General features: G+C 34.9%; 1 protein-coding gene and 1 pseudogene across 1 annotated transcript; one reads left to right on the top strand and one right to left on the bottom strand.

Moving 5' to 3' along the window:
- Positions 1 to 6,116: 6,116 nt before the first annotated feature.
- LOC145583053 (protein NETWORKED 1A-like) lies at positions 6,117 to 15,326 on the top strand. Its single transcript, XM_081640169.1, has 4 exons — positions 6,117 to 6,364; positions 6,843 to 7,109; positions 8,369 to 12,564; positions 13,759 to 15,326. The coding sequence occupies exons 2-4, from the start codon at positions 7,007 to 7,009 to the stop codon at positions 14,860 to 14,862; spliced, it is 5,403 nt and encodes a 1,800-aa protein (XP_081496295.1). The 5' UTR covers positions 6,117 to 6,364; positions 6,843 to 7,006; the 3' UTR covers positions 14,863 to 15,326.
- A 628-nt stretch (positions 15,327 to 15,954) lies between these two features.
- Positions 15,955 to 20,324, bottom strand: LOC145580995 (leucine-rich repeat extensin-like protein 6 pseudogene; annotated as a pseudogene).
- Positions 20,325 to 26,912: the final 6,588 nt, after the last annotated feature.

Raw genomic sequence — 26,912 nt, 5'->3', positions numbered from 1 at the left:
TCACTTGGCTATCCTTGGAGGAGGACCTCAAGAATCAAGATCCATATTTCAAATCCTTATTCCATTAATATGGCCTACGACAATGACAGGGGCTGTTTTTTGTGGCTAACTAATGGTTCTAGTCTTATTAGCTTTATTTTTTTCACAGTGTTGATTTAATTCTTTGCTAACTGTTGGGCTGATTGGAGGTTTTCTGTTCATTCTTTTATTGTTGTTGCTGCCTTGTTGTACTTTCCATTTGCAAGTCTCTTCTTTTTTAGGTGAATGACAATCAAGAGTAGTTTCTAATTACCAATCATAATAGTAATTTAAAATCCCAAAATTATGTGATAAGTTGTTCGTGCAAGTCTCCAATGATTTTTCATATATCTCACTTTCCTCTATTTGTTACATCTGCCCATTGTGGGTGTGGACCCATGTTTTTCCTTACTCACGATACTCATCTTAATAGTCCGTTTGTTTGTGGAGATAATTGATGGATTAAGGATTTAAAGTCCCTTATGTTACATTATCCATTATCCTGTGTTTGTTTGAGGGAATATATGTTAAGGATGGAGATAAAGTAGGGTTTCATTCCTCCTCTATTTCTATAACAAGGGAGGCAGACATAAGAATCGAGGATAAAAACTGAGAGGTAAAAGATAATTTTACCCTAAGTAAAGTAGAGGTGATCATTTGATCAACATTGGCCTAGCCTGCTAGCTCCGCCCGATCCGGTCTGAAAATATAGGTGGGTTTGGACAAGCTTAAAAACACTTTTTTTTTTTAGTCAAAAATCCAAACCTAGCCCAAAAAAGCTCAAAAAGCTCGCTACTTTTTTACAGGTTTGGACATGAGAAATTATGTTAAGACCCAACCCAATAAGAAAAAGGGAAATAAGTCATCAGTCCCACCACCACAGAACCACCTATTTCCTTCACTTTCCACCTTTTTCAGCCACCACCCAGCCAACTCACCATTCGTCACACCTTCCCCCCCCCCCTCCCCCACACCCCCACCACTCTATGCACCTCCCCCACCCTCCCCTCCCCTCCCCTCCCCCAAAATTCTTTCCCCCAGCCCTAAAAACCCCAATAACCCCTCCCCCTCCCCGTAAGATTGTCGGTTAGTAGCACCACCTATGAATAGTAGTTAAAACCACACCAACTTTTGCAATGTGTGCAATGCGCCATAAATTTCTATTTCTCAAATCCAAATTAACACAAAGTATACTTATTTATAAGGTAATCAATGCCATTTAAATATGACACTTGTTAAACCCACTAAAATATTGTTGTTGTTCTAGTTATTATTCATACGTGGTGCTGCTCACTGCATCGAACTCAAAACCAATATAACATAATGTTTCTCATTTTTCTTACGAACCACATTTCAAATTCCACGTCATTACCAATATATTATCGCCAACTAAACGGATAATAACTTCTCAAGCCTATGCTCATGTGAGTAATAAGAAACATCATCACATGGATGGGGTCATATAAGGGCCATATGCTTTTACCCCTTCCACTTATAGGTTCCTAACATGATAAACGATAGGCAAGGTGTTCACACAATCTCTTGACTTTATAGCAAAAAGAAACAATTAAAACCTAAATAATCAATAAAACCAACAACTCCTCATAATTCCATATCTTCCTTGAACGATCATTCCACCTTTTGGAATGATGTAGTCATGTCCTATAAAAGGTGGCTAATAATAACTTTGACATTTAAAATTGCAAACAAAACTAGATCCGATCATCACTAACAAATGTAGACATTTTTTTTTGCTCATATTTTTGAAGATCCATTTGAAAGTGTTCACCTTATTACTCTACTTTATTCTATTAACACTTTTAAAGATTTCATTCACAAAGGTTGTCTTTTAAGAGTTGGTGGGTGGTCTAATTTATATGATCATAATGTATGATATTATATATGATTCTTGAGTTGTCTTTCAAATATTTTATCAAAGTTGTACGTGTTGTTTGATGATGACATCAAGCGGAAGACAGAAATATTGTCGATGGTGTGTGGCCGTGGTGAGTGTGCTTAAAGCATATAGCAACTCACTAGGGTGAAGAGTAACATCAAATAGTTTATTTGCTTTTGTCCATTAAAGATTATCTCATTTGACTTTTAATAATCTCCAAGATGTGTTTAAGGACATCAATATCTTTATTTCAAAATTCGTGAACTTAAATATGTGATAATTCATAGTCAACTTTTTAAAAATTTGATCCATTAAACTGTAATTGACTATGGGAGTACTTTACTAGTAGTAGCATTAGATTAATTAGTAATATAATGAGAATACTTTCATTCATTTTAGTCTCAGCGTGTTTTGTGTGCGGTTGGCCACACCATATAATCGCTTGTAAAAGAATAAAGAAACCCCTATAACACTGGCTAAGCTAAGTAACCAGTACAACACTAAATGAGTAACCCTTGTAATATTGATCAAATAACCCCTAAACACTAACTGAGTAACCCCTGTAACACTTACCGAGTAATCCTTGTAACACCGATCGAGTAACCCTTATAAAACCAACGGAGTAACCCCATCATATATAATTGGCCACACGGGCACACGGTTAAGTTTTGGAAGCTAAGACTGTAATTTTAATCGAAAGGAGTTGATAATCTTCTTTTTTAGTTTCAAAATTATAGTTAATTACTTATACAAATGTTGAGAAAATATATAACAGTCATTGAATACAATTGGCTATTTGGCTTAAGGTTAAATGATCTTTGTTCAGGGTAAAAATTTGAGTCATCAAGTTTTGTGTACATTTTGAGTTTGGGTCAAATGATTTCGACCTTTGGGGCTATCCAATTTTGTCACATCTTGTTATCCCATTATAATACTAAGGATGTTAGGACTAAGGACTGGAGTATGTATATAGCTATATACGTAGTATATTTTTAATTTATATACTACTTCATATTTACCAAATTGACAACATATAATGTCTTCTAGTTAATTGTTAGCTAGCAACCTCATCATTATCAGCTTTGTAACACTTGCAAAGTGTTGCAATTAGTAACAAAAGAAAAGATTTGAAGTCTTGCTAGAAACATCAATCTAGTTGGTAGAAGCTAAGAGAGATCAATAATGACTAACCAACTAATCAAGTAACACACAATATTCAATTAATTACAAACCAATCAACCATAATACGAATTATTGCTCAACTATACATATTTATCTTTCGAATGGCTAATCTTTTCATCAAGATTTACAACTAGTATTTCCGAATTAATCATAATTATCAGTCGTACTTAGTTTAGCGAGTGGCAAGCTAAAACTTGATTTAATATTTACACAAAGCATATTTAAAAGGGGTAATCGGATTGGACAAGATTTTGGTTTAATAATATTCATTTTCTCTAGGGATTATAAATATGATTATAAATATGCATACACATTTACTATTATTATGTATTTATGTGTACGCATATTTTCAATCAAGGCCGGTGAATATTTTAGATCATGTCATCAACCTTGCGCTGAATGGTGTATTGTAATAATAGAGCTGTTATTAGTAAATCATTTTTGTTACCAACTTAGTTGTGTGCGGATGTCAATTATCTTAATTGGTTAAAGTTTTTAAGAATAATATTCAAGACCCGAGATCAAATCATGTCTATATAATTGTCATTTGTAACTATTTGTACGTCTAAAATCAATCTTGCACATGTATTTACTTTTATTTCATGACATATTCATGTAGCTCATAGAATAAACCTTTCTCTTAATTACCACATTAATTAGCATTAATGTCTCAAACAAAGATTAAGGTCTTAAGGATATGTACCATGTAATTAGTCCATTAGCATCCAATACAATTAACCTTACCTTGGGAGCAACACATATCACAAATGGAGTGTGGTGAAATTTAGGTTTAGGTCAATTCAAGATGCAGATTTAATGGTATAAAGCAATAATAATCCATGATATAATCCAGAATTCATTTTTACTTTATGGATATGCTGACCCCATTAAATAAGGAGCAAGAAATGGTAAATAATACAAGTATGCTTTTGCCTTAATATAAAGTATTTGCATTTGCCAAACCCAAACAGAAACATCTTCAAGAAAGCAAGGTTAGATTAGTCATTCTATGATTAACTAATGTTTTGTAGATCACTGAATCATCACATCAAGCGGTGTACCGTACTGTTTTGGAAAGGACAAAAGAGACATCAAAATAAAAAACTACTTATCCTGTTCTTTTCATAGGAGCAAGGTTACATACACGACAAATATACTAGCTTGCTAACGATTGATGAGATAATTATGAATATTTACCATAAATTCTTACGGAAACACATTTTTATAGTTATCTCAGACAAAATTGAGTATTTTCACATTCATTTCCTAATTATTAATGTTTCAAATTTATCAAAAAGGTGAATTGTGACAATTATGTTGAGACGGATTAAGTAATGTATCATGTATGATGTAACATTATACTTCAAGGGTTTCGACCAAAAACGATATCTAGATGTAAAAATATTTTGAGAAGATTAGTTTGGTGTCATTTTACACGTTATTATACTCCACATGTGTTTATAATTAATTAAGTTGACCGATAATATGTTACAAAATTGTCTATTTTTTTATGTTTCAAATAACAATAATATGTTTATATATTTAACAAGTATGTAGTAAATAAAGTTAGATTAATGTAGGTCTATTTAAATTTGGTTGGTGGATGAGACATTCAAGCAACAATAACAATTTGAAGAAATATCTTAAGTCATTATTTTTGTTGTCATTGATGACAATAACAAAACCAATTGGCTATTGATGCAGTGGTGATTGGGGTTGCACTTGATAAAAAGGATCACCTGTTCGATTTCCTATAATAACAATTGAGGTCCTATTCTTAGTTACTGAACTGAGTTGAGCTGAATTGATTGGAGCTAAACTGAACTGTACTGAAATAAATTGTTTATGAGAGAAGAAAATTAAAAACTGAACTGAACTGATTGAAGCTGAATTGAACTGAAATTAAGCTGAAGAGAACAAGTTCTGAGAGGGAATTGAAACTTAACCACTCACAACCGAGCCCCGAGTCCGAATCAAGGGTGAACCGGGTCGAATACTAAAAAAATAATGATAATAACAGGACTAATGTTACTTTTAGATCTTATGTTAGTACAATGCCTACACAAATATGAGGTCTAAAGGTATCACTACACACTAGTTATTGGCATCAATGATTAATGACCTGTTCTGATTTACTGAAATGAACTGATTGGAGCTGAATTGAAATGAACTGAATATTTTATGATAGAAGAAAATTAGGAACTGGAATGGACTGATTGGAGCTGAACTAAACTGAATTGAACTGGATTGATTGGAGCTAAAGAGAACATGCCCTAATTTAAGGAAAATGATAAACATATCTCTTAAGCCTATGTATAAGAAGCTAAATAAGGAAATATTTAGGTTAAATTAACATTAATTATATCGAACTGTGCGTGATTTTATCATGAAATCTCAACTTAATTCCAATTTAGAAAGTATATTTAATGCTTATATATAGCCCTTAGGGCTACATACGTAGTATATCATTACCCTGAAATTAATTATTCGCAGATACTTCATCCTAAAATATTAACACCTATTACTGTCATTAATGACAAAAACAATTATAATTAGAGATTTTTTCATAATTAATGACAAAATCAATTATTGACAGAGATTTTTTCTTAATTTGGATCAAGTAGTATCAACTTTAAAAACGAGTCGAATGCACTTTTAGTTCACCTCATTTTTACTTATTTGACTAATCTTAACTTATTTTTATTTCAATTTTATTTAATTTAAACTTATTTAATCCACATGCAACCCTACGAGATAGGTAAATAAATTAGGATTACTCGAATGGTCCTAGTCAACCGACCCAATAGTGACCTCTACCTATACGGCTTTATTAATTTTAAACATTTAGCCATTGTCTTAAAATGGTACAGTAGGACATACACGATTTGGTATATGTTTATACACCTATATTCAGTAAATTCCGATTTCTGACTTAATCACATGTGCAATAATTTCTCCTACCCTTCAACTTTTTTTTTTTTTTTTTAAATGCCGACAATTAATTTAACTTTTTTTAGTTATAATGTACGTTACCTTCTCTTTCTCTCTCCTCCATCTCTGACACTTACCAGTGCATCATTGGACTTAAAACTTCAACTCACTCTCATTGGAGAGAGAGAAACAAACCTAGACTTAGAGAGAGAAACTAGAGAGAGAAAAAGGCATGTAAATGGGATGAATGGTTTTGAAATGCAGCTGGGTTTTAGTACCCTTTTTTTGCTGCTAATCCACAAGTTTTAGGAGTTGGTTGTGTTTAATTAATGTTTGGTAAGTTTTTATTTTTATGCTCATTCAAAAACTTTATTGTATACATTCATTATTTCATTTTTTTGGGTGTTTTTTGTGGTTGATTCATGATGATTGTATAAATGTATTTTTGTTATGATTTAGATTAATGGGTTGGTGATAGTTTTGCAAATTTTTTGGATTTCTTTTTTTTTTTTTTTGGGTTGATTTTGAAGATCCTAATTGGATATCAATTTTATGGGTTGATGTTTAATCAATATTTGAAATCTATGTTGCTCGGAATCAAGTACCCATGTGGCATGTAAGCTATTCTGCTAAAATTTTTCATGATTTTGGGAAAAAAAAGTGAAGGGTCTAAGTAATTTGGCTATGTACGAGTGTTGAGTATCTGATACGGGTACGTGAGATAAAATGAACATTCCGAGTAACAGAGGAAGAAATTTCTTAATCTGTGAATTGGATTTATAGCAAGTTAATTAGTTTACTTTTCACATTGTAGGTTGAAAAGTATGGTTTGGAAGTTGGAAGTGGTGTAATTTGCTTTGGGAGTGTAAGGGTTAATTGTTTCCTGGTATTCTGGCCTGGGAAAACCTTCATTACTGGTGTGGAGACCAGCCGCTAGCAAGGTCGAAACCCGCCGCTTGGCTGCTTCTGGCAGCAGTCATGGGGACCTTATTGCCATCAGAGTCGAGGCGGTTATATTCGTGGTGGTGGGATAGCCATGTTAGCCCCAAGAACTCTAAATGGCTTCAGGAAAATCTTAAAGGTACCTATTCTCTTCAAGAATGCTCAAATATGATTTTTTTTTTGACATTGTTTTTTTTTGTTTTCTGCATTTGATTGTTTGTACATTTTTCTAGCTTGAAGTTAATCAAAAGTAAAGTATGTCGTATTAACTTTTGATATGCTTGTTGATTCGTCGAGTCTGTTATTGTGTCTCTTTTGTTTTGATGTGCTGCTCTTGTTGTGGTCTGGTTGCGATGCCTTCTATCATGTTTGATTTGAAAAGCATTGAGATTTTTTATTTAAAAACTGTATTTGAACCTCAATTCAAAATCATGTGGTTCACTGGTAATGTCAAAATCTTCAAGGCTTGTGATTCGTGAAATGTGAAATCTTACTATCTTAGTTGTGAAAGTCTCTTAGTTTTGTAGAACTGGCATTTCAGAAGCTTTGGTAACTAATTTTACATTATATCTAAATGATGTAAGTGTATGAGCATATGTTGTTATCAATATTGGTAATTCTGATGAAAAGTGCTTCCTTTATTTTGAAATAATAGCTGCACTTTTAGTTTTGCAATATATTTATTTATCCCGACCTTAAGGTCCTTAACCACATACTTTAGTAATTGTTATCTACTGTAGTAAAATGTTTCTGAATTAGTTTTAATGTATTTATTCATGATATCATGGGCAAAGTTGTGCATTGTCAATCATGCTAGTCAAATATAATAATTATTTTGAATCAAATGAAATACTACGTATCCTCCATTAATCTTAGATATTACAAGTAACATATACTAGTTTGTGCAAATATTAACATAATAGGAGAGAAAGTGTTGATGTGGTGAAAAAGAGGTGGTAAAGTAAGAGAGAGTGTAATTAAGTTGGTATAAGGAAAAGATAGATAAATTAAAAGAAATTGAAAAGGTGTAGATATTGTGGGGTAGGGGGGGGGTGGTAAGAGGGTAAAATGTATTTGTCAAAAGTAACAAAATGCTAATGTTAAGAACTTTTAGATACAGACCGAAAAGAGAAGTGTTAAAATCATTCAGAAACGGAGGTAGTTAGTATTGTGAGATATGCAGCTATCTTATATTCCTGTAGAAAATGAAGCAAGCAATATCTTGTAAACTCATGTAGACTTGCATAATATCTACGTAATTTTGATTTAAAATGTGTAGTCCATGAATATTCTTGTTTCTATGCTGATTTGTTGCATTAACGGATGGATCATAAAGGTTTGGTAGTTACTTTTATCACCAATCATTTGTCTAAGTCACGTTCCTTTTTTTTTTGGCAGATATGGATTCCAAAGTAAAAGCAATGATTAAGCTCATAGAAGAGGATGCTGATTCATTTGCTAGGAGGGCTGAGATGTACTATAAAAAGCGACCTGAGCTTATGAAACTGGTTGAAGAATTCTACAGAGCTTATCGTGCATTGGCTGAAAGATATAACCATGCCACTGGAGAGCTCCGCCATGCCCATCGAACAATGGCACAAGCTTTTCCTGACCAATTACCATTTGCACTAGCTGATGATGCAGCCTCGAGTTCTGAGTCAGAGACTTCTGAAACACATCCAATTCGGACTACATTTGATTCCGATAATTTTCAGGGGCACTCAGCTTCCAGTTCACAAGGCAGTGGAACCAGCAGGAAAGGTCTGAAACAGCTTAATGATATGTTCCGTTCAGCTGAAGTTGGGCCAGAAGAGTCAAGTACTGCTGATAGTAGGCCTGAAGCTGGCCAAAATTGGCATGAAAGTGGAATGAAAGAGAGGAGTTCAGGTGGCATTTTATCTCAGTTAACTAAGGAGAATCAGAAGTTGAAAAGCCAGGTCCTTAATGAATCTGAGCGAGCAAGTAGAGCTGAAAGTGAACTGGAAAGCTTGAGGCAGACCATTGCTGAGCTTGAAGCTGAAAGAGATTCTATATTCCTTCAGTACCAGCAGATTCTGGATAACATATCTAGTTTGGAAAAAGATCTTAATCATGCCCAAAAAAGTTCTGGAGAAATTGATGGGATAGTGTCTGAAGCTAAGGTCGAGATTCAAGCATTGAGAGAAGCCCTTACAAAAATGGAAGCTGAACGAGATTCAAGTCTTCTGCAATACAGACAAGTTTCAGAAAATCTAACTGCTGTTGAAAGTTCACTTTCTCAAGCTTGGGACGATTCAAAGGGTTTGACTGAGCGGGCTGCTGAAGCAGAACATGTATGTCAAAATTTAAAGCAAGAGCTTGCAACATTACAAGCTGAGAAAGAAGCTGCTGAGCTTCAGTACAAAGAGTGTCTAGAAAAAATAGCTGCTCTAGAGAAAAGACTTGCAGAAGTATTGGAGAGCTTGAAACTACTCAGTGTGCAGTCAGAAAAGGCTGAGAGTGAAGTAAAGTCCTTGAAGAAGGAAGTTGGCAGAGTGATTGGAGAGAGAGATGAAGTTGCTCTTCGTTACAAACAGAGCTTGGAGACTATCTCTAAGCTACAGCTTGAGTTGAGTGAAGCTCAGGCAGATAATATTCGGCTTAATTCCCAGATGTTGCTGAATACTGCTAAACTGAGGGGTGCTGAGGATAAGTGTGATCTGTTGGACAAAATGAATGAAACTCTACAGTCAGAGGCACAAAAGTTAGTGATGAAAATAGCAGCAGCTGACCAGATACTTTCAGAAAAGGAGACTGAATTGGAAAAATTGAAGACCAACTTACAAGAGGAACACTCTCGATTTGTTCAAGTAGAAGCTACTCTACATAGTCTTCAGGATCTACACGCTCAATCCCAAGAGAAGCAGAATGCTCTTACATCGGAACTCAAAAATGGGCTCCAAATGATGAATGACCTTGAGATATGCAAACAGGATCTCGAAGAAGAGGTTCGACGACTGAAGGATGAAAACCAAACCCTGAATGATTTGAATTCTTCCTCCTCTATCTCACAAAACAGTCTACATGATGAGATGTTGAGACTAAAGGAAGTCAAAGAAAAACTTGAAGCCGAGGTTAAACATCAAGCTGATCAAAGTGATGCTCTTCAGTTTCAGGTTCACAATTTAAAAGAAGAAATCGAGGGCTTGTACAAGAGATATCAAACTCTCATGTTACAAGTGCAGTCTGTTGGTCTGAATCCAGAATGCTTTGCTTCATCAGTCAAGGACTTGCAAGATGAGAATTCGAGGCTTAAGGATTTGTCTATAAAGGATATGAATGATAGAGAAGCTCTTGTAAAAAAGTTGCAAGACATGGAAGAGCTTCTTAAAAAAAATGCAGATTTGGAATCCTTATTGTTGGAGGTAAATGCTGAGCTGCAAAGATCCAAGGAGAAGGCGCAGGCTCTGCAGGAATCTTGCCATGACCTTAATGATGATAAGTCATCCATGGTTGCTGAAAAATCTGCCCTTCTTTCCCAGTTACAATCAATCACTACAACTATGCAGAATCTCTTGGAGAAAAACACCTTGTTGCATAATTCCTTCTCAAGTGCGAATGCTGAACTGGAAGGTTTACGAGCTAAATCAAAGGGCTTGGAGGATTTTTGCCAGCTACTCTCTAGTGAAAAATCTAATCTTCTGGATGAGAGAAGTGGCCTGGTTTCTCGGCTGGAGATCGTGGAGCAGAAGCTGGAGAAGTTGGAAATAAGATTCACAAACTTAGAAGACAAATACATGGATCTTGAAGAGGAGAAAAAATCGACGCTTAGTCAAGTAGATGAATTAAGGATTTCACTTGATTTTGAAAAGCAAGAACGTGCAAGTCTTGTGCTGACAAGTGAATCAAGGTTATCAGGACTGGAGGGGCGCATCCATGATCTGCAAGAAGAAAACAAGTATAGGAAGAAGGAATTTGAGGAGGAGCTAGAGAAAGCTGTCAATGCTCAGGTTGAGATTTTCATCTTGCAGAAATTTATTCAAGATATGGAAGACAAAAACTACTCGCTTCTGATTGAGTGCCAGAGACATATTGAAGCTAATAAAGCTTCTGAGAAGCTGATTACGGAACTAGAGAGTGAGAACATGATTCAAGAAGTGGAAGCTGAGTTCTTGTTGGACAAAATCGGAGCGCTGAGGACAGGAATCAATCAAGTTCTGAAAGCACTTGAGATCAAATATGGCAGTGAAATTGAAGCCGAGCAAAATTTCGTTCCATGTATACTTGCCAGTATTAGAAACATCAAACACTCCTTGTCAGACAGCAAGGATGAGAATCAGAAGATTTTGTTTGAGAAATCCATTCTGACAACAATACTTGGGCAGCTGAATATTGAATGTGCAGAACTTTCATCCAGGAAGATCGTTCTTGAGCAGGAGTCTCAAACATTGGCTCAAAAACTTGTGATGGTTGAAGACGAGAAACGTCAACTTCTGGAGAGGAGCAGGCAGCTGAGTATGGAATTAGATGAGAGAGAGAAACGGGAAGAAGCCTTGAACGCTAAGGTGGAGGACTTACATGTGAAGCAAACACAACTACAAGGTGCATATGTTTCACTCGAGGAGGAAAATCTGTCTGTTTTCGACGAAAACAGGTGTTTGCAGGAGGAGTTATCGCACATTAAGATGGAAAAGAACATCTTAGAAGAGGAAAGTAGTTACATCATTGTTGAGGCCCTAGCTTTCAAATATCAGTCTATGATCTTGAAGAGCTATGGTATTGAGAAATCTTGGGAGTTGGAGGAAGTTTTCGAAGAGATGAATTCCCTGGGAAAAGCTTTCAAGGATCTTGAAAGTAAATCCATAAAATTGGAGGAAAATCTGTTAGTTAAGGAAATGGAGAATGTGGCCCTGAAAGCATCGATGAAGGAGTTGGAGGATATGCAACTTGAACTCAGTGCTCGTAATGATCAGTTGAGACGTGAAATTTCTGATGAGAGGGAGTTGGTAAACCAAAAAGATAGAGAACTTTCAGAATTCGAGTTAAAGCTTCAAGCAGCAGATGATGTAAATGCAGAATTGTGCTGTACTGTTCAGTATCTTGAAAAGGATTGTGAAAATTTAGAAGTTACAAGGACAGTTTTACAGCAACAGATGGTTGAACTCTCCAAAGATAACAAATATCAGGAGAAGGAAATTGTTTCTCTTCATGATGCTAATGGAAACTTGGAGTCTGAAGTAGGCAAGCTACATGAAGAGATAGAAGAATATAAGATAAGAGAAGTGATCTTGGCCTCAGAGCTGCATGAAAGGAGTAATGAATTTGAACTCTGGGAGGCTGAGGCAGATTCCTTCTATTTTGATCTCCAGATTTCTTCTGTACGCGAAGTTCTGTTTGAGAACAAGGTTCATGATCTGAGCAGCTTATGTGTGTGCCTTGAAGATGTAAGCAATCAAAGAAGCTTGGAGGTTGAGACTATGAAACGAAGAGTTAACTCACTGGAAAGTGAAGCCGAGGCACTCAGATCCCAGCTTACTACATGCCTACCACTTATAGCCTCTCTTAAGGATAGCGTTGCGTTGCTTGAGAAAAATCCACTCATGCAGTCCAAGTTACATACCACTGCAGAAACACAGGTATTGATCTTATTATTCCTTCACTTATCTTATGTTTTCTCTATATCTTATATTAACAATTGCTTATGGTCCTAATAATCTTTAATTTCTTATAGCATTCTTTAATCAAGTTTTGTTGCATAACTGCTTAATGGGCTCTCTTGTAGCTTATGATTGGCGTTTTGTCGTAAAGGAATATTAATAAAATTAAGGTTTACCAAATAGGTAACTAGTATAGTGTTTGAGGTTATAAAATTAAGGTTTATCAAATTACAATTTTTTTTATTTTTTTTTGTTTTTTATTTAATTGTTTATGTTAGCTGTGTAGGAATAGAATGCATGTTGCAAATTGCTGGATTGATGAACAAGTACATTGATACTGATGTAATATCTGCCTAATATTCTAACATTGATTGTACTGACAGTAGACACAAGCTAACTACAAATAGGCTTCTTTTGTTCAAAAACTATTACAATTTTCAATTCTGCTATTATTCTTTTTTGACCAAAATCTTTGGTCTTTGACTTATAAACATCTTTATTTATCATCTCATTTTTGGAAACTCTTTTTCATACAATTCCTGTGATATTTTGTTTACAAACTATCAAACTTTCATGAAATTTATTATTTGACACTACAAATTATTTTTGTCTATGTAACCTGTCTAGTTTATATATGGGACAATTGATAGGTAATAGAGTGAAGTCAATAGAAAAGACACAAATAAAAATATACTACCTCAGTTTCATAGTGTTTTGAATATGTTTCATTTTTTTCCATTTCATGATGTTCTTAACATATCTACTTTATTACATTTTGACAAATCTCTTTTACTACATTTCCCCTCTTACCTCATAATATTTACACCTTTTCACTCACTCTCTTACACCCACTCACCTTTTCCATTCTCCGACTTTATCCAATATATTTTTTTTTTCTCTACACTACCCAATTTTTTACACTCTCTCCTTTGCCTTAATCAGCAAACAGTGAATGTTAGAAACATTAGAAAACGGAAGTAGTACATTAAATCCTTTGAAGTGGGTGGCCTATTCATTTGGGATTTGCAGTAATCTGTAATTGGTTGTTATTTAGGACGATGAGTGTACAATACTATGAATGATATTCATACATTAGTGTCATGTAATCAAGTAATTCCTTGAACATTAAAATATGCATGTCGAAATTGCATTAATTTGTATTCTTGTATACAGCGAATTTTGGACCAGACAGAAGAAAGTTCAGCATCTTCAAGTAGCTATTTTGAGCTGCGGAAACTGCAGGACAGAATCAAGGTGATAGAAGACATATTGCAAAAAGAAAAGGAAATGGTTGCCATGCAGGAACAATCAAATAACAATGTCAGACTTGAAGCTGCATTTATAGAGATTAAAGAACTAAAATCAAGAATTAACTCTCACTACCAGGAGGAGCATCGGCGCAGTAGCCGGGTATCCATATCGGAAACTTGTGAAATCAGAAGTGGGGAAGAGATGAAGGATATACCTCTTGACCAAGCATCAGGCCGTTCATTCCAGAGCGTCAGTAAGAGAGGCAGTGCTGGATCTGATGATCAGATGCTTGGGCTATGGGAAGCTGCAGAAGAAGACAGCTGCCATGATCAAGTGATCGGTGAAGTGCTCGAACAAGGAACTGATACCATAGAAGATGAAATTGTGAACCAATCTAATTTGAATCCAACTCCGGAATCACAATTTGAGAAAGAATTAGGAGTTGATAGGCTAGAATTGTCAAATAGAGGTGCTCAGTCGACTAGAAAAGGAACGAAGAAAAAGGTTTTGGAGAGACTTTCTTCTGATGCACAGAAGTTGACAGGCTTACAGGTTTCTGTCCAAGAATTAAAGAAAACAATGGAGCCAAAGAAGAGAAGGAAGAAAGGGGAAGATGCTGATTACGACACTTTCAGGGGGCAATTACAAGATGTGGAGAATTCTGTCGTCCACTTAATGGATGTCAATGCTGAGTTGATTAGGTGCATCGAGGAGCGCTCAGTCACTACAGAGGTGAGGGGTGAGAGAATATCAGATGAGGCCGAGAGTACATGGCAAAAGAGAGTCTCGGAGCAAGTACGGAAGGAGGCAGAAAATATTGGGAAATTGGAGGTAGAGATGCAGAGAATGCAGTACGTGCTGCAGAGGCTGAAGGATGAAAAGAAGAGCAAAGGCAAAGAGAATGGCTCCAGAAGCAGTGCATCAGTTGTGTTGAGGGAGTTTTTTTACAGTCGCGTGCGCAAGAATAAAAAACAAAAGAAACCCCGTTTCTGTGGCTGCTTGAGACCTACAGCTACGAAAAACTGAGGCAGTCTTGTGAAATATATCTTGTTCAGCTTGGTTGAGCATTTGCCTCGAGCTCCTAGAGTCGCTGCTCACTCTACGTTGCAGTATCAGTCCTTTTTTGTTGGGATCCCCTGCAATTTTTAGGATTAGAGTCAGGAAACATTCTGATCTAATTGTATTAGATTCTGAACAACTTTTAATTCCTAGTTTATGATTGAGTGTTGTAGCAATTGAAACTCCCTGTATGACTTTTGTGTTTCTACCCCTGATTTTACATACTAATATTGTTCAGTGTATGAATAAAGGGGATAATGAACAGCCTAATTTATGTGTGTTGTGCTGCACAAGCCTGTATTAGACGGACTTAATTACGTGATAATTATCGAAGTATTACATTTAGACTGTAAGGGTGTATCATTGGGCCTGTACTATGGAGTTGTAATGGAGTAATACATTTACAAAGATAAATTCCTAGTTGTGTTTGATATGTATTTAGTAGAAGCAAAGTAACATAATTTGCATCAAATAGCAAGACACATTCTATTTACTTTTATCAAAATGCTCTCATGAAAATATATACTAAGGCACTATCAGTTTCATTAGTAACAGCAAAAATCCAATCATAGAATAACAACATTATTAACTTATAAATAATCTTGTTGGACATCCATATATATTTTAATGCATGCCTCGAATTAAATATGATAAGGAGTTCTAGTTATATATAGATGAAAAGATCTGAAACTCAGATTCTAAATAATTAAATAAGCAAGAAATGAAATATTCCTCAGATGATCCAAAATGGTGTTCTATAAAATAACATCTGAGGTTATATAGTCAAATTTATTAAATTTAACAACACATGAAAATAATACAATTACATGGCCCAAAGTAGTATTGCTAAAAAATAACATTAATATTGGCACATTGACTTTCATTTTATTACATTTACTCACTAATATTCTATTTGATCAAGGTCAATTTAATTCAACACATTTTTGTTCCATAACAAAACAATACAAATTTGAGAACAAATGATGATTAAAACCGAAATTTTCGCATCAACCATGCTGAAGCTAGGTTGCAGGACCACACATGTACAAAATTTAGTGATCACACATGTGGAGGAGTATATTTAGGCGCAGGTGGAGGTGGTGGTGGTGGTCGTCGAGGAGGTACGGGTACATATGGAGCATAATTTTTTGACGTAGGTGGGGGTGCTCGCCGTGGAGGCACCGGCACTTGTGGAGCATTGTATTTTGTAGGTGGTGATGGTCGCGGCAGAGGTGGTGGCCGCGGTGGTGGACTTCCTACACATTTGCAACTTGGAGGGTGGGATAGGAAGGCCTTACACTCTGTAGAAGATTTTTGTGACAACCAAAAATCTAGACAATTATTCTCATCATTTTTATCCAAAATCATTAAACACTGAATCGGTTCTTTAGTAATGTAATTATTAGCATAAGTGAAGTTTTCCAACTTAGGCAAATCACAAATGCTGGTTGGAATTTCCCCATAAAATTTATTATTAGCAACATTAAGCTGCTCTAAGCTCTGCATCCTTCCCATACTTTCAGGTAATGTGCCTGTTAGATCGTTAGAGCTTACGTCGAAAACGGTTGCTTGGTTCAACCCCCCAATACTTATAGGTAAACAACCTTTTAGCCCTATGTTCATGAGAATAACTTCTTCGAGGGTTCTTCCCATTTTGGAAATTTCTGATGGGAAACACCCTTTAAGGTTGTTGTTAGCTACAACGAGCACGGAAACAGGGGAGTTTCCGATTGTACTAGGAAGGGGTGAGGAGAATTGGTTGTTGTTCAAGAAAAGAGCGTCGAGTTTTAAGTTGAAGAGTTGAGGAGGGATTACACCCTCGAACTGATTGTAACGAATGTCGAGGAATTTGAGAGATGGAAGATTTAGGAAAACAGAAGGAAAAGGGCCACGGAACAAGTTGTTACTTAAGTCAAGCTCAAAGAGAAGCTTGCACCGCGAAAGGAAGGAGGGGATATTACCGGAAAATTTGTTTGAGCTGAGGTGAAGGAGCGCGAGGTCAGGTAAAAGGTCGAGTCTATCAGGTAATGAACCTGAGATTGCGGCGTGGTTAAGATCAATTCCTGCAACAGTCATAACATTACCATTGTCGGGTGCTGGTGCACAGAATACACCTTGGTAGCTGCACACATTGTTGCCTACCCAATTCGAGGTAAACCCGAAAGGGTCAGAGGTGAAAGTTTTCTTCCATGCTTGCAGAGCAGTGAACGCATTCTGAAGCCTTACACCTCCTGGTGATAATTTTTGAAACGTTGTAGTTTGATTGAATGATGAAGAAGTACTTCGATTGGACGACCATTGTTCAAATGATGAGCCATTTTGATCAAATGATGAAGATGAACTTGTTCGATTTGATGAAGATTGTTCAAATGAAGAAGATTGTTGTTGTACTGAGGGAGTTGGAAGAGAAAGTATGACAAAAGTAGTAGCCCAAAGGGCTAAAATTAATGTTGGTTTAAAGTAATAATTCATAATTATAATGATATTAATGTTTGGGATGAAGAATTTCTATGTTTGTGCAGATATATATAGAGGGAATTTGTGTAACAAGTTTGACTTGAAATGTAAAGTACAACGAAAGCTCGCATGTAACAGCAATACAGAATAAAGCAAAATAATAATGCATATGATATAATATGTTATACCTATATCTTAGGTTATTTTATACAAGTAAAACAACTGTAATTTATTTTTTAATACGTGAGTTTTCATTGTCAACTTTTTTAGTAAATACGTAGTATAATATTTGCTAAATTATTTTAAAAAAATGTATATTTACTTTGTATTACCAATTATTGATTTGTGCATATAATGAACATAAAGACTAAATTTAAAAAAAAAAAATTAATTAAGACTAAAACAAAAGAACACAAATCCTTAATAAACATATGAGTCAAAATGAATGAACATGAATCCGAAAAGCAACAAAAAATATGTATTTAAACTTTTTAGTACAAAGAACATATATCATCCATCTTCCCATCAAAATTATATCTAAAACAAATATAGTTCATAACCAAAACACACAAATTTATTTTTTTTTATTATTCAAAAATGAAAAGAACATGAGTTGTATTTAAAAGAATATAAATTATAACAACATATAGTCCAAATTGAAGAGTATAGAGTATATAACTCAAAATCGGAGAACATATATGTTGTTTATTTTGACTGGATGCAACATGAGAAGTATGCACCCAAGAGCTCGCACTATGTAATATTTATTTATTTATTTAATTTTTTTTTTGCACCATTTGTATTTTCGCTCAATTTAACATGTAACCATTGTCTTTATCTATACAATATTAAGGCTCTATTCTTTTAAAATTCTGGGTAGAGCAGAGCATGGGGCAGCACAGCAGAGCAGCTTTCATCATCATCATCATCATTATTATTATTATTATTATTATTATTATTATTAATCTAAAAAACAGACAAAGTCATACAACATACAAAAATTTTAGTGGGTAGCCGAGATACAATCTGGGCCCCCACTCCTGTAGCTATATCAAATCCTATCCTAGTGAAGATATGAGCAGCAACACATGCCCCAATGTCTTGCGTTGTCGAGAATATCTGAACCCGTTTCAGCAATGCAATATTATTGTTATTGTTATTGTTATTGTTATTGTTATTGTTGTTATTATTATTATTATTATTATTATTATTATTATTATTATTACTAGATTTGTTTCATATTATCTGCAACATTTTCTAAAAACGGATGCTACACTTCATGTGCAACAAACCAAAAAAATATATATAGCTTTTTGTAAGTAAATAAATGGGACTGGAGGATTTTTTTTTTTTAAAAAATAAAATATATATAGTTAATTTTAAATTAATTTATAAATTACAATAGTATGAAGTGCGAATATCAATTAAAACGTTAAGGTTACTAGAATATTATGTATCTAATAACATACGTGAATTGTTCACCAATCGGTACCTATTTACGTAATAGCCTACCGGTACCTATCTACATAATAGTCAACCGTCTCAATGTATCTATATATATACGTAGTACCATACAGTTGTAGCATTACATAAACATTTTTTTTCACAATTTTGAGGATTGGTCAATAAGAATGGAGGGTCCTGATCATGAGCGCAAAAAATCTAAATCGGATGAGAATAACAAAGACAAAGGAAAGAGGCTACTTATAGAAGCAGACTCATTACAAATGTTTGATTCAAAGGTTCATAAGCGAAACAAACTCGAGAAGGTGATGTCATATATTGTCATATTTTACATTTCAAGTTTGGTTTATTTTGTTTTTTAAATTTCATGTCTAACAACTAACTATATGAAAACGTTGTACATTATTATTGTTACATTTATAGGGAAACGCAAAAAAGATGGTAAAATGTTGTTGTCAAAGGAGGATCAAAATAATGAGGAAGTTGGTTTCGATTGGTGCATCACCGAAGCCAAAAGGTTTATTCTTTCAATTATGTGACAGGCATGATATCCTACCAAATGATGAAAATGGATTAGCACTTTTCGTATGGGATGAATCTATTATACACCATATATGGTTCAAATTATGCCACAAGGATCTTGCAAAGTGTATGGTAGTTTGCAGGGAATGTGGAAGGGCCATACCCCATTGGAGGCATTCTATGGGTGATCCTTGGTGTATTCCACCATATATTCAAAGACCAAATAATTTCGATCCATGTATTGATGATGAATCAAATTCCGATAGTGATGATGGAAAAAAATAAGTTGATTTATGTATGGATTACTATGGTTCATTATTTGTATTGTTTATGATACAATATTAGTATTATCTGTGGATATTTAGTATTATCATTATTATTTAGATATGTTATTTCACGTATATGTATTTATAAGTTGTATTTTTATTAATGTAACATGTGAATAGTAACTCATTTGTACACAAAGATGTATTTTTTTTATTGAATTTTAAATTATTTATTGTAGTATTTATTTTAAGTAATGAATTATACATTTAATCATTAAATACTTTTGGCTTAATCATATAATTTGAGATGTACATATATGGGCTTTATATAATCAGAAAATTTAACACATTTGAAATTGTTCATTCGTAATGAAATTTGAAATAAACTTTAAAGTAACCATGTACGTAACAAATTTTATTTAAATTATGACGTAATGTAGGTTTCCAATAAGGTATGCGTTGAATGATCTAGTTTTTTGTCGTTTAGATAAATTATAAAACCTATTAAGGGAATTGTCTCGAACATCAATAGTGTTTTAACCATGACGTGGTAAGGTATGATAGTTTAGGATACAATTATAATGTTTTTGTTAGTAGTTTAGGATACGTATATTATATTCATGTTACTAATCAAATATCAAAGATAATTATTACGAAGGGTAGTAAGTACAACTAAAACTCAAAACATGTACTTGTCAGATTTTTCACATTAGTTTCACATTAGTATCTATAGATATTACAATATTGTACCTTGTAACCAACATAATATGTATCTTTATAAAATCAACTACAACTCCATACATGTTCTTAATGGAATTCTCTAAATCGTTGTAATATAATGTTATGTATTAGTAGTTTGTCAAAATCAGATTTAAAAATCAAATATATCTATATCTATAAGTATTTAAAACTTCTAACCAGAAACTACACATGTTCCCATCTCATTACACTTCTCAATCTTATTCTCTAACCCAAGTGCCACATGTTTTCTTGCATTTATTAATATTTTAAGTCTTTTATTAAACTTATACTTCATCTTCCATACACACTTCATCTTCACCTCTCCTTTTCAATTCAACTTTTTCCTTTTCTCTTTTTAATTTTAGCCCCTCCACCTCCTTTATTTAAGCCTCCTTTTCCTGGATGGCATCAAACAAAAAAATTTCTTTAGTAATAAAATATATTTTAAACACACGAGATTATCAATATAAATATAAACTCAATGGCAAGGATTGTAATCCTGCCATGTATTGCCAATCTTGACACGTGCCATTATGGTTTGACAAATCATGTGGCACACCAATGACACATCTTAGGATACTTGGTAATAAAGTTGCATTTAAATGAGTTATTCATGTTCATAAATTCTAAAATTTTAATTGTCAACCTATATGTATATATTTTAACAACAATATCATTCACAATTCATATAGGTTATGTGTATTTAAAATATGTAACTAAAAAATGCATAGTAATTTTAAGGAAATTTTGCGAAGAACTACCATTTAAATGACAAGTTTTGAAAACAACTACCATTTAAAACTTTTTTTTTTATAAAAACTACCACAAAAACATAAAAAGATTTAGTAGCACTACCTTATCAAGTTTTCCGGCTAGAATCTCCGGCTGTGGGGCCCACCAATTAATATTTCCCTCCTAAAGTTATTTTTCTCTCCTTTATTTATAATTGCTAATCTTCGTTTCCCCCTTGTTGCTTATGTTAAAAAAATTAAAACCCTAATCTCTTCATGGTTGAAGTCAATTAATTGCTGAAAATACATAACAAAAATGAGTAATAAACCCTAGATTGGATAATACAAAACAATTGCCTCAAATCCCCCTATTACAAAAACCCCACAATATTAATTTTTTTTACCTTTAACCCTAATTTGAAGATTCAATTGAGAAATTGTGTCAATTACACGGCAAATTAGATATAAATTATCTTCAATTGAGTTTGCCAAAAAAATTTGCTTCTTCTCTCGTCCTGAATCGATTGAAATGAAGAGATTAGGGCCCCACAGCCAGAGATTCTAGTCGGAAAACTTGATAAGGTAGTGCTACTCAAACTTTTTATGATTTGTGGTAGTTTTTTCAAAAAAAAGTTTTAAATGGTAGTTGTTCTCAAAACTCGTCATTTATATGGTAGTTCTTCGCAAATTTTCCTAATTTTAAAGTTTTTTCTTTTAACCACAAGATAGGTTTACTTTGTTCTTAAAAAACTACATATATGTTTAATTTGTTCCTAATTTTAAAGTTTTTTTTGGTCACATAAAATAATAGGTAAAACCACAATTACTAAGCTAGCAGATCTTATTTTCTCTCAAAAAATTTGAGTCGGTGCCTAGGTTTGTAGGGTTTCATACTTGTTCTTGAGGTTTTTAACTTCAATCTTCCTTTTTAACTACCAAGCTTGTTCCTTTCCTATTGGTTTTGTGATCCACAATTTCTAAGTTGCCTTTTTACTACCCAATCATTTCTTTTTTGGGTGTTTAATTGCATTTATTTTACTCAGAGGCTTTACTTATTGCTCAAGGTTGTGTTCTCGAGCTACCCCACCTTCCTAGCCTAATCAAACTTTCTTTCTTCATTGTGCTACACGTGGTGTACATGCACTTCAGATTAGTGTCTTCTTTCCGATCTTGAGGATTTATTATATTTGGTTTTTACCATTTATTCGTTCCTCTACCTGTTTTCACTCCAACTTCACAAAGTTTCTACTGTACTTTTCTCCATTAAATTCACTCTACTATCACCTTTAACCCTTTCTGTCATTTGTTGCTTTTATTAATGGCTAGGATCAATCATTGGACCGTGTATCAAATGGGGGTGTATTTAAATCAACCTTTGGAGCATTATATTACTAATATAAATTGGAACAAAGGGGTTATTGGGCGATTCTTTTGGCCCAATCCTCCATCTCGTGCGCTTGTTCAACAAATGGTAGACACTTAATGGCTCCCTCGAGGTAATATTGTTGTCCATCGTACTGGTTGTTAGGACGTACAAGCTTTACTTAAGCAACACACTTTCGTTTTGGATGGTAGAATTTGCAATGTTTGTAGGTGTAATAGATACACTATGCCTGCTAATGTTAATTTTGATATGACTCGCTTGTGGATTCGTGTTTATGGCCTTCCTCTAGGGTTTCTTGATCCGGAATTGGCTGTTAAAGCTTTAGATCTTGTAGGGTTGGTTGAAACTCTTGAATATGACGGGGATGGGCTTCCTGATGAACCTAAATTTCGTGGGCAGGTTTTAGTGGATCTCTCTAAACCCTTAAAACTTGGGTGTTATGTTCCTGGTGAATTTGCTGCTACTTGGGTTTATTTTAGGTACGAGCACTAGTAGAAAAATGAAGATTGGCACCTGTAGGGAATATTTCAAGCCATTAACCCAAACTTGAACCCCACCGTGATCATACACTTAAATATGGTGGCGTCCAAAGGGAAGGAAGCTAGAGCAAAAGAGTCGCTAACAAGTTTTAGGAACTTGTAAACCGTTCACAAGGTGAAGATTACACCCCTTAACGATCCATGAGATCGTCAATTCCAAAAGGTCTGGAACCAAATAGGGTTCGGGGATGAAGGTACAAATCCAACCTAAAAGAGATTGAACCTGTCCTAAATAGGCCTCTACTTCATTCTTCTCGTACTCATGTGCGCTTTCTGACTAGCATGCAAACAATAGGTTAACCCTAAACCTGTTTATCTATGTTGGTTGATTATTAATGCACAAATAAAACTATTATTGGCGATCACTTGAATTATAATCATATTAGTCCTAAACAAGATTATTAATTATCTTATTAAGCGTTATTACAAGTACAAATTCCCTTTAAACATGCATAAAAGGTGTGATCAAGCAATAACAATAAATAAGCATCAAGCAACATAATAATCATAAATCATAATAATTATAATTAACAATCATAATAATAATATTCTCAATCTCAAAGCATAATAATATTAGCAAGATCCTAGGCATGATACTAACAAGATTAATAACAAACCCTAGCATGTCACTAAACATCAAGATCAAAGCTTTAGCCCTAACATGATACTAACATGATATTGATATGATATTAGAAAGCATAGGAAGCACCCTAAACATGATACTAGAAAGCAATAATAACATCCTAACATGATACTAGGAATTAATAAATAATAAACATGCTTTCTACAAGAATAGAGCAATAAGATTACATACTTTGATGCCTCGTACCTCTTTCTAATAACAAAATACACTCGTTAGTAGCTTCAAGGAAAATATAAAATCAAACAATTAAATTAAATAATTGAAATAGAGATTAGGGACCAAACCCTCAGAAATTATAACCTTTCACGTCTAGGGCAAAGGCAACTTCGAACTTGGCTAGGTGTGTCTAGTGTATGCGGAATTTTGTAAGAGGGAAGGTTTAGAAAAAGAATAGAGAGAGAAGGAAAGCTTCTAGCTTTGGAGAGAGAAAGATGATTGTTTGTTGATTGTAAATTGTAGATTAATAAAAACGGAGGTTTTAGGACCCTACTTATAAGAAAATAGTCCGGAAATAGGTAGAATTTGATAAGGAATAAAACTCCACTATGTCGCTGCAAAACCGACTTTGTCGCCAGGCGACAGGGTCTGGCGCGTGGAGACAAGACTTGTCGCGTGGCGACAGCCTGGATTCCTACGCGCTTTCAAATACGGAGTCCACATATGAATCAAAATTGATTTGTAAAGTCCGTATGAAAACTGAAATCGTATTTTTCATAAAATAATATTTTATTCCAAATAAAACTTTATCAAAATATCTAATTATTAATTCTAATCTTATTAGGATTAAAGAGAACCTTCTAGAGAATTCTAGAAGACCATAATCAATTCTAATAACTTTAGGAATAATAATTATCAATGGGCCCTCCCCTAGATCATTGGGCCGCATGTAAAGATCAAACCGGGCCCAATTTAGTGTTTTGGCCATAACTTCCTCATTATTCATCGGAATTGGGCTTATAATATATCGTTGGAAATCTATTTGCAAGCCCCATCCATCTACACTATTATTGGACCCTTGTCGTGACCAAACTAAACTGGATTGACTATTTTCATAAAATAGAGTTGTTTTTTGAAAATAGAAAGAAAGAATTTAAGAAAAAACCAACCGCAACACATGACCTTTCACACTTTCACCTCATTCGATTACCATTCGACGCAAAAGATATTCATCACTGGGTTTGGTTTTGGGGAGACACATTTGGGTGTCTACAGCACCGGTTCAAATCCCCTCTTTGCCATCGATTTTGAACCGCTGAGCATTTAAGGGATGCCATTTCCTAAAAAAAAAAGCCACCGGTTCGAAACCGGTGGCAATTTCTTAGATTGGCACCGGTTAAATAGCTAGTGCACGTATCTGCAACACAGATACATGCACTAGGGGAGCAAGAGATAAGGATAGTTATAAGTGAATCCGATATAAGATAATTGTTGGTAATTATTTATTGCAAAACTGATATAATTGCAAACAACAAAAGTTTAATTTTGTTGGATTCGATATAATTGTTAGAGTTATTATTTGTTAAATACATTGTTAGAATTGCAGGTAAAGGCACAGAAATTGTTGCAAAGTGCTTAGTAAATACAAAATAAGTATGTAACATATGGACAGAGCAGGTATGATAAGTATATAGCATATAAGCAGAGAAGGTAAATTTTTTGCGAAAATAATAAGTTAGGAATGACAATCGACAGGCATCACCACAAAAACGGGTATATGCCGTTAAAACAGCATTGTCAAAAACAGTTACACGAAAACAAAAGTTCAAAGCTTAAAATCATAACAGATAAGGCCCCATTACACAAGAACCACAAGATGATGTCGGTGATGACTGCCCGCCCCTTCAATCTTGTGAATTTTCAGGCTCAGGAGAATTCAAAATGTTGGGGTTTGAAGGGCCGGCATCAGCAGTAGGCTCAAGATTGAGAAGGTTTTCATCGACAAATTCTTGTTGCTCAAAGCCAGAAGGAATCTTGTGAGCTTCATTATCAAAAGCTTTCTCAACCTTGGCCCAGTCATCTTTCTTCCAGACGGCAACCTGGGCGACACATCTCTAGGCAGCATCCCATCCCCCATCAAAGCGGTCTTGAAGCTTGTTGCAAAACTCTTTGGAGGTTAAATAACGGCCGACTGCTCTTTACTGAATATCGGGCTTGTCGGCCTCCATCTGTTTGACCTTATCTTCAAGATTGTTGATGGAAGCCTTGGCATTAGTAAGCTCCTTCTCAAGGGAAGGAAAATGCTCAATGGATTTGTCCTTCTCAAGCAGAGCCTCTTTTTCAACTGCCTCAAGCTCGACAATCCTATCCTTGAAGGCCGCCATCTCTAAATCGTCTTTTTGCTCTGCCTCCTTAATCTTGGTAATGGCCTTATTGGCATTTTCTAAGGCCGTCTGTAGGGCTCCCTGAGTGGTAAAGGCTTGTTGATGTTGCTCCTGGTAATATCGGTACATCTCCACAAGCTCAGTACCAGACATTACGGCCTAACATAAAAGATTGAATTAATTAATTATGTATAACGAAGTACATAGCGTATAAACAGTAATAACGAAAAGAAGAGAATGAGAAAACGGTACAAAGAGTTTACAATATAAAGAAGGATACCTTCATTAGGTCATGCATATCCTGAGCAGCGAGAGGGCCGAAAAGACCAGCAGGCTTGTCCATAGGGGGCGCCAGGTTGCGCAGGAGCCAATATCCGAGGTTTCCTCCTCGTGTTGGATCATCAGTGAACAGTGATTCATTTCGGCATACATCTAACTTAGGATGCCATCGATCCCTTGAATGTCCTTCAGGAACCGAAAACCTTTTGACGACTTCATCAGGAAGTCTGCCCTCTGGACGCTCAATCCATTGGTTAGACTAGTATATGAGGCCGGGGACGCTTACATCAGAACCGCCAACAGCAACATTCCTGGTTTGAGCTTTAGGCTGATTGGCCGCAGTAGGGCGAGGTGGAGAAGGAGATTCAGATACATGAGTGATGTCTTGAATCGTCACTCCCTCAGGTAACTTTTTAAAGGTTGACACAGTAGAAGGGTCAACCATTTTTTCCTAGTGTCAGTCTGTTTTGGAGATGAAGGTTTCTCCTGGTTCTCGGCTCCCCGAGGTTTCTTTGGAGCCCGGTTATCAGTTTGTCTCAAGTTGCTGGTTCCGATAGCACCTCCGCGCCGATTGACAAGCGATGTCAGTTTCCTCTTCCTGGCATTCTCATCGTCCATTGCTTCGGCTTTCTTCTTAGGATTGACAGGGGAAGCGTGACTGCAATAAGAA

This window comes from Chenopodium album, chromosome 15, assembly GCF_948465745.1.
Source record: "Chenopodium album chromosome 15, dcCheAlbu1.1, whole genome shotgun sequence".
Lineage (NCBI taxonomy): Eukaryota > Viridiplantae > Streptophyta > Magnoliopsida > Caryophyllales > Amaranthaceae > Chenopodium > Chenopodium album.
The sequence above is the reverse complement of the archived record's forward strand: the minus strand, read 5'-3'. Positions and strand labels throughout refer to the sequence as shown.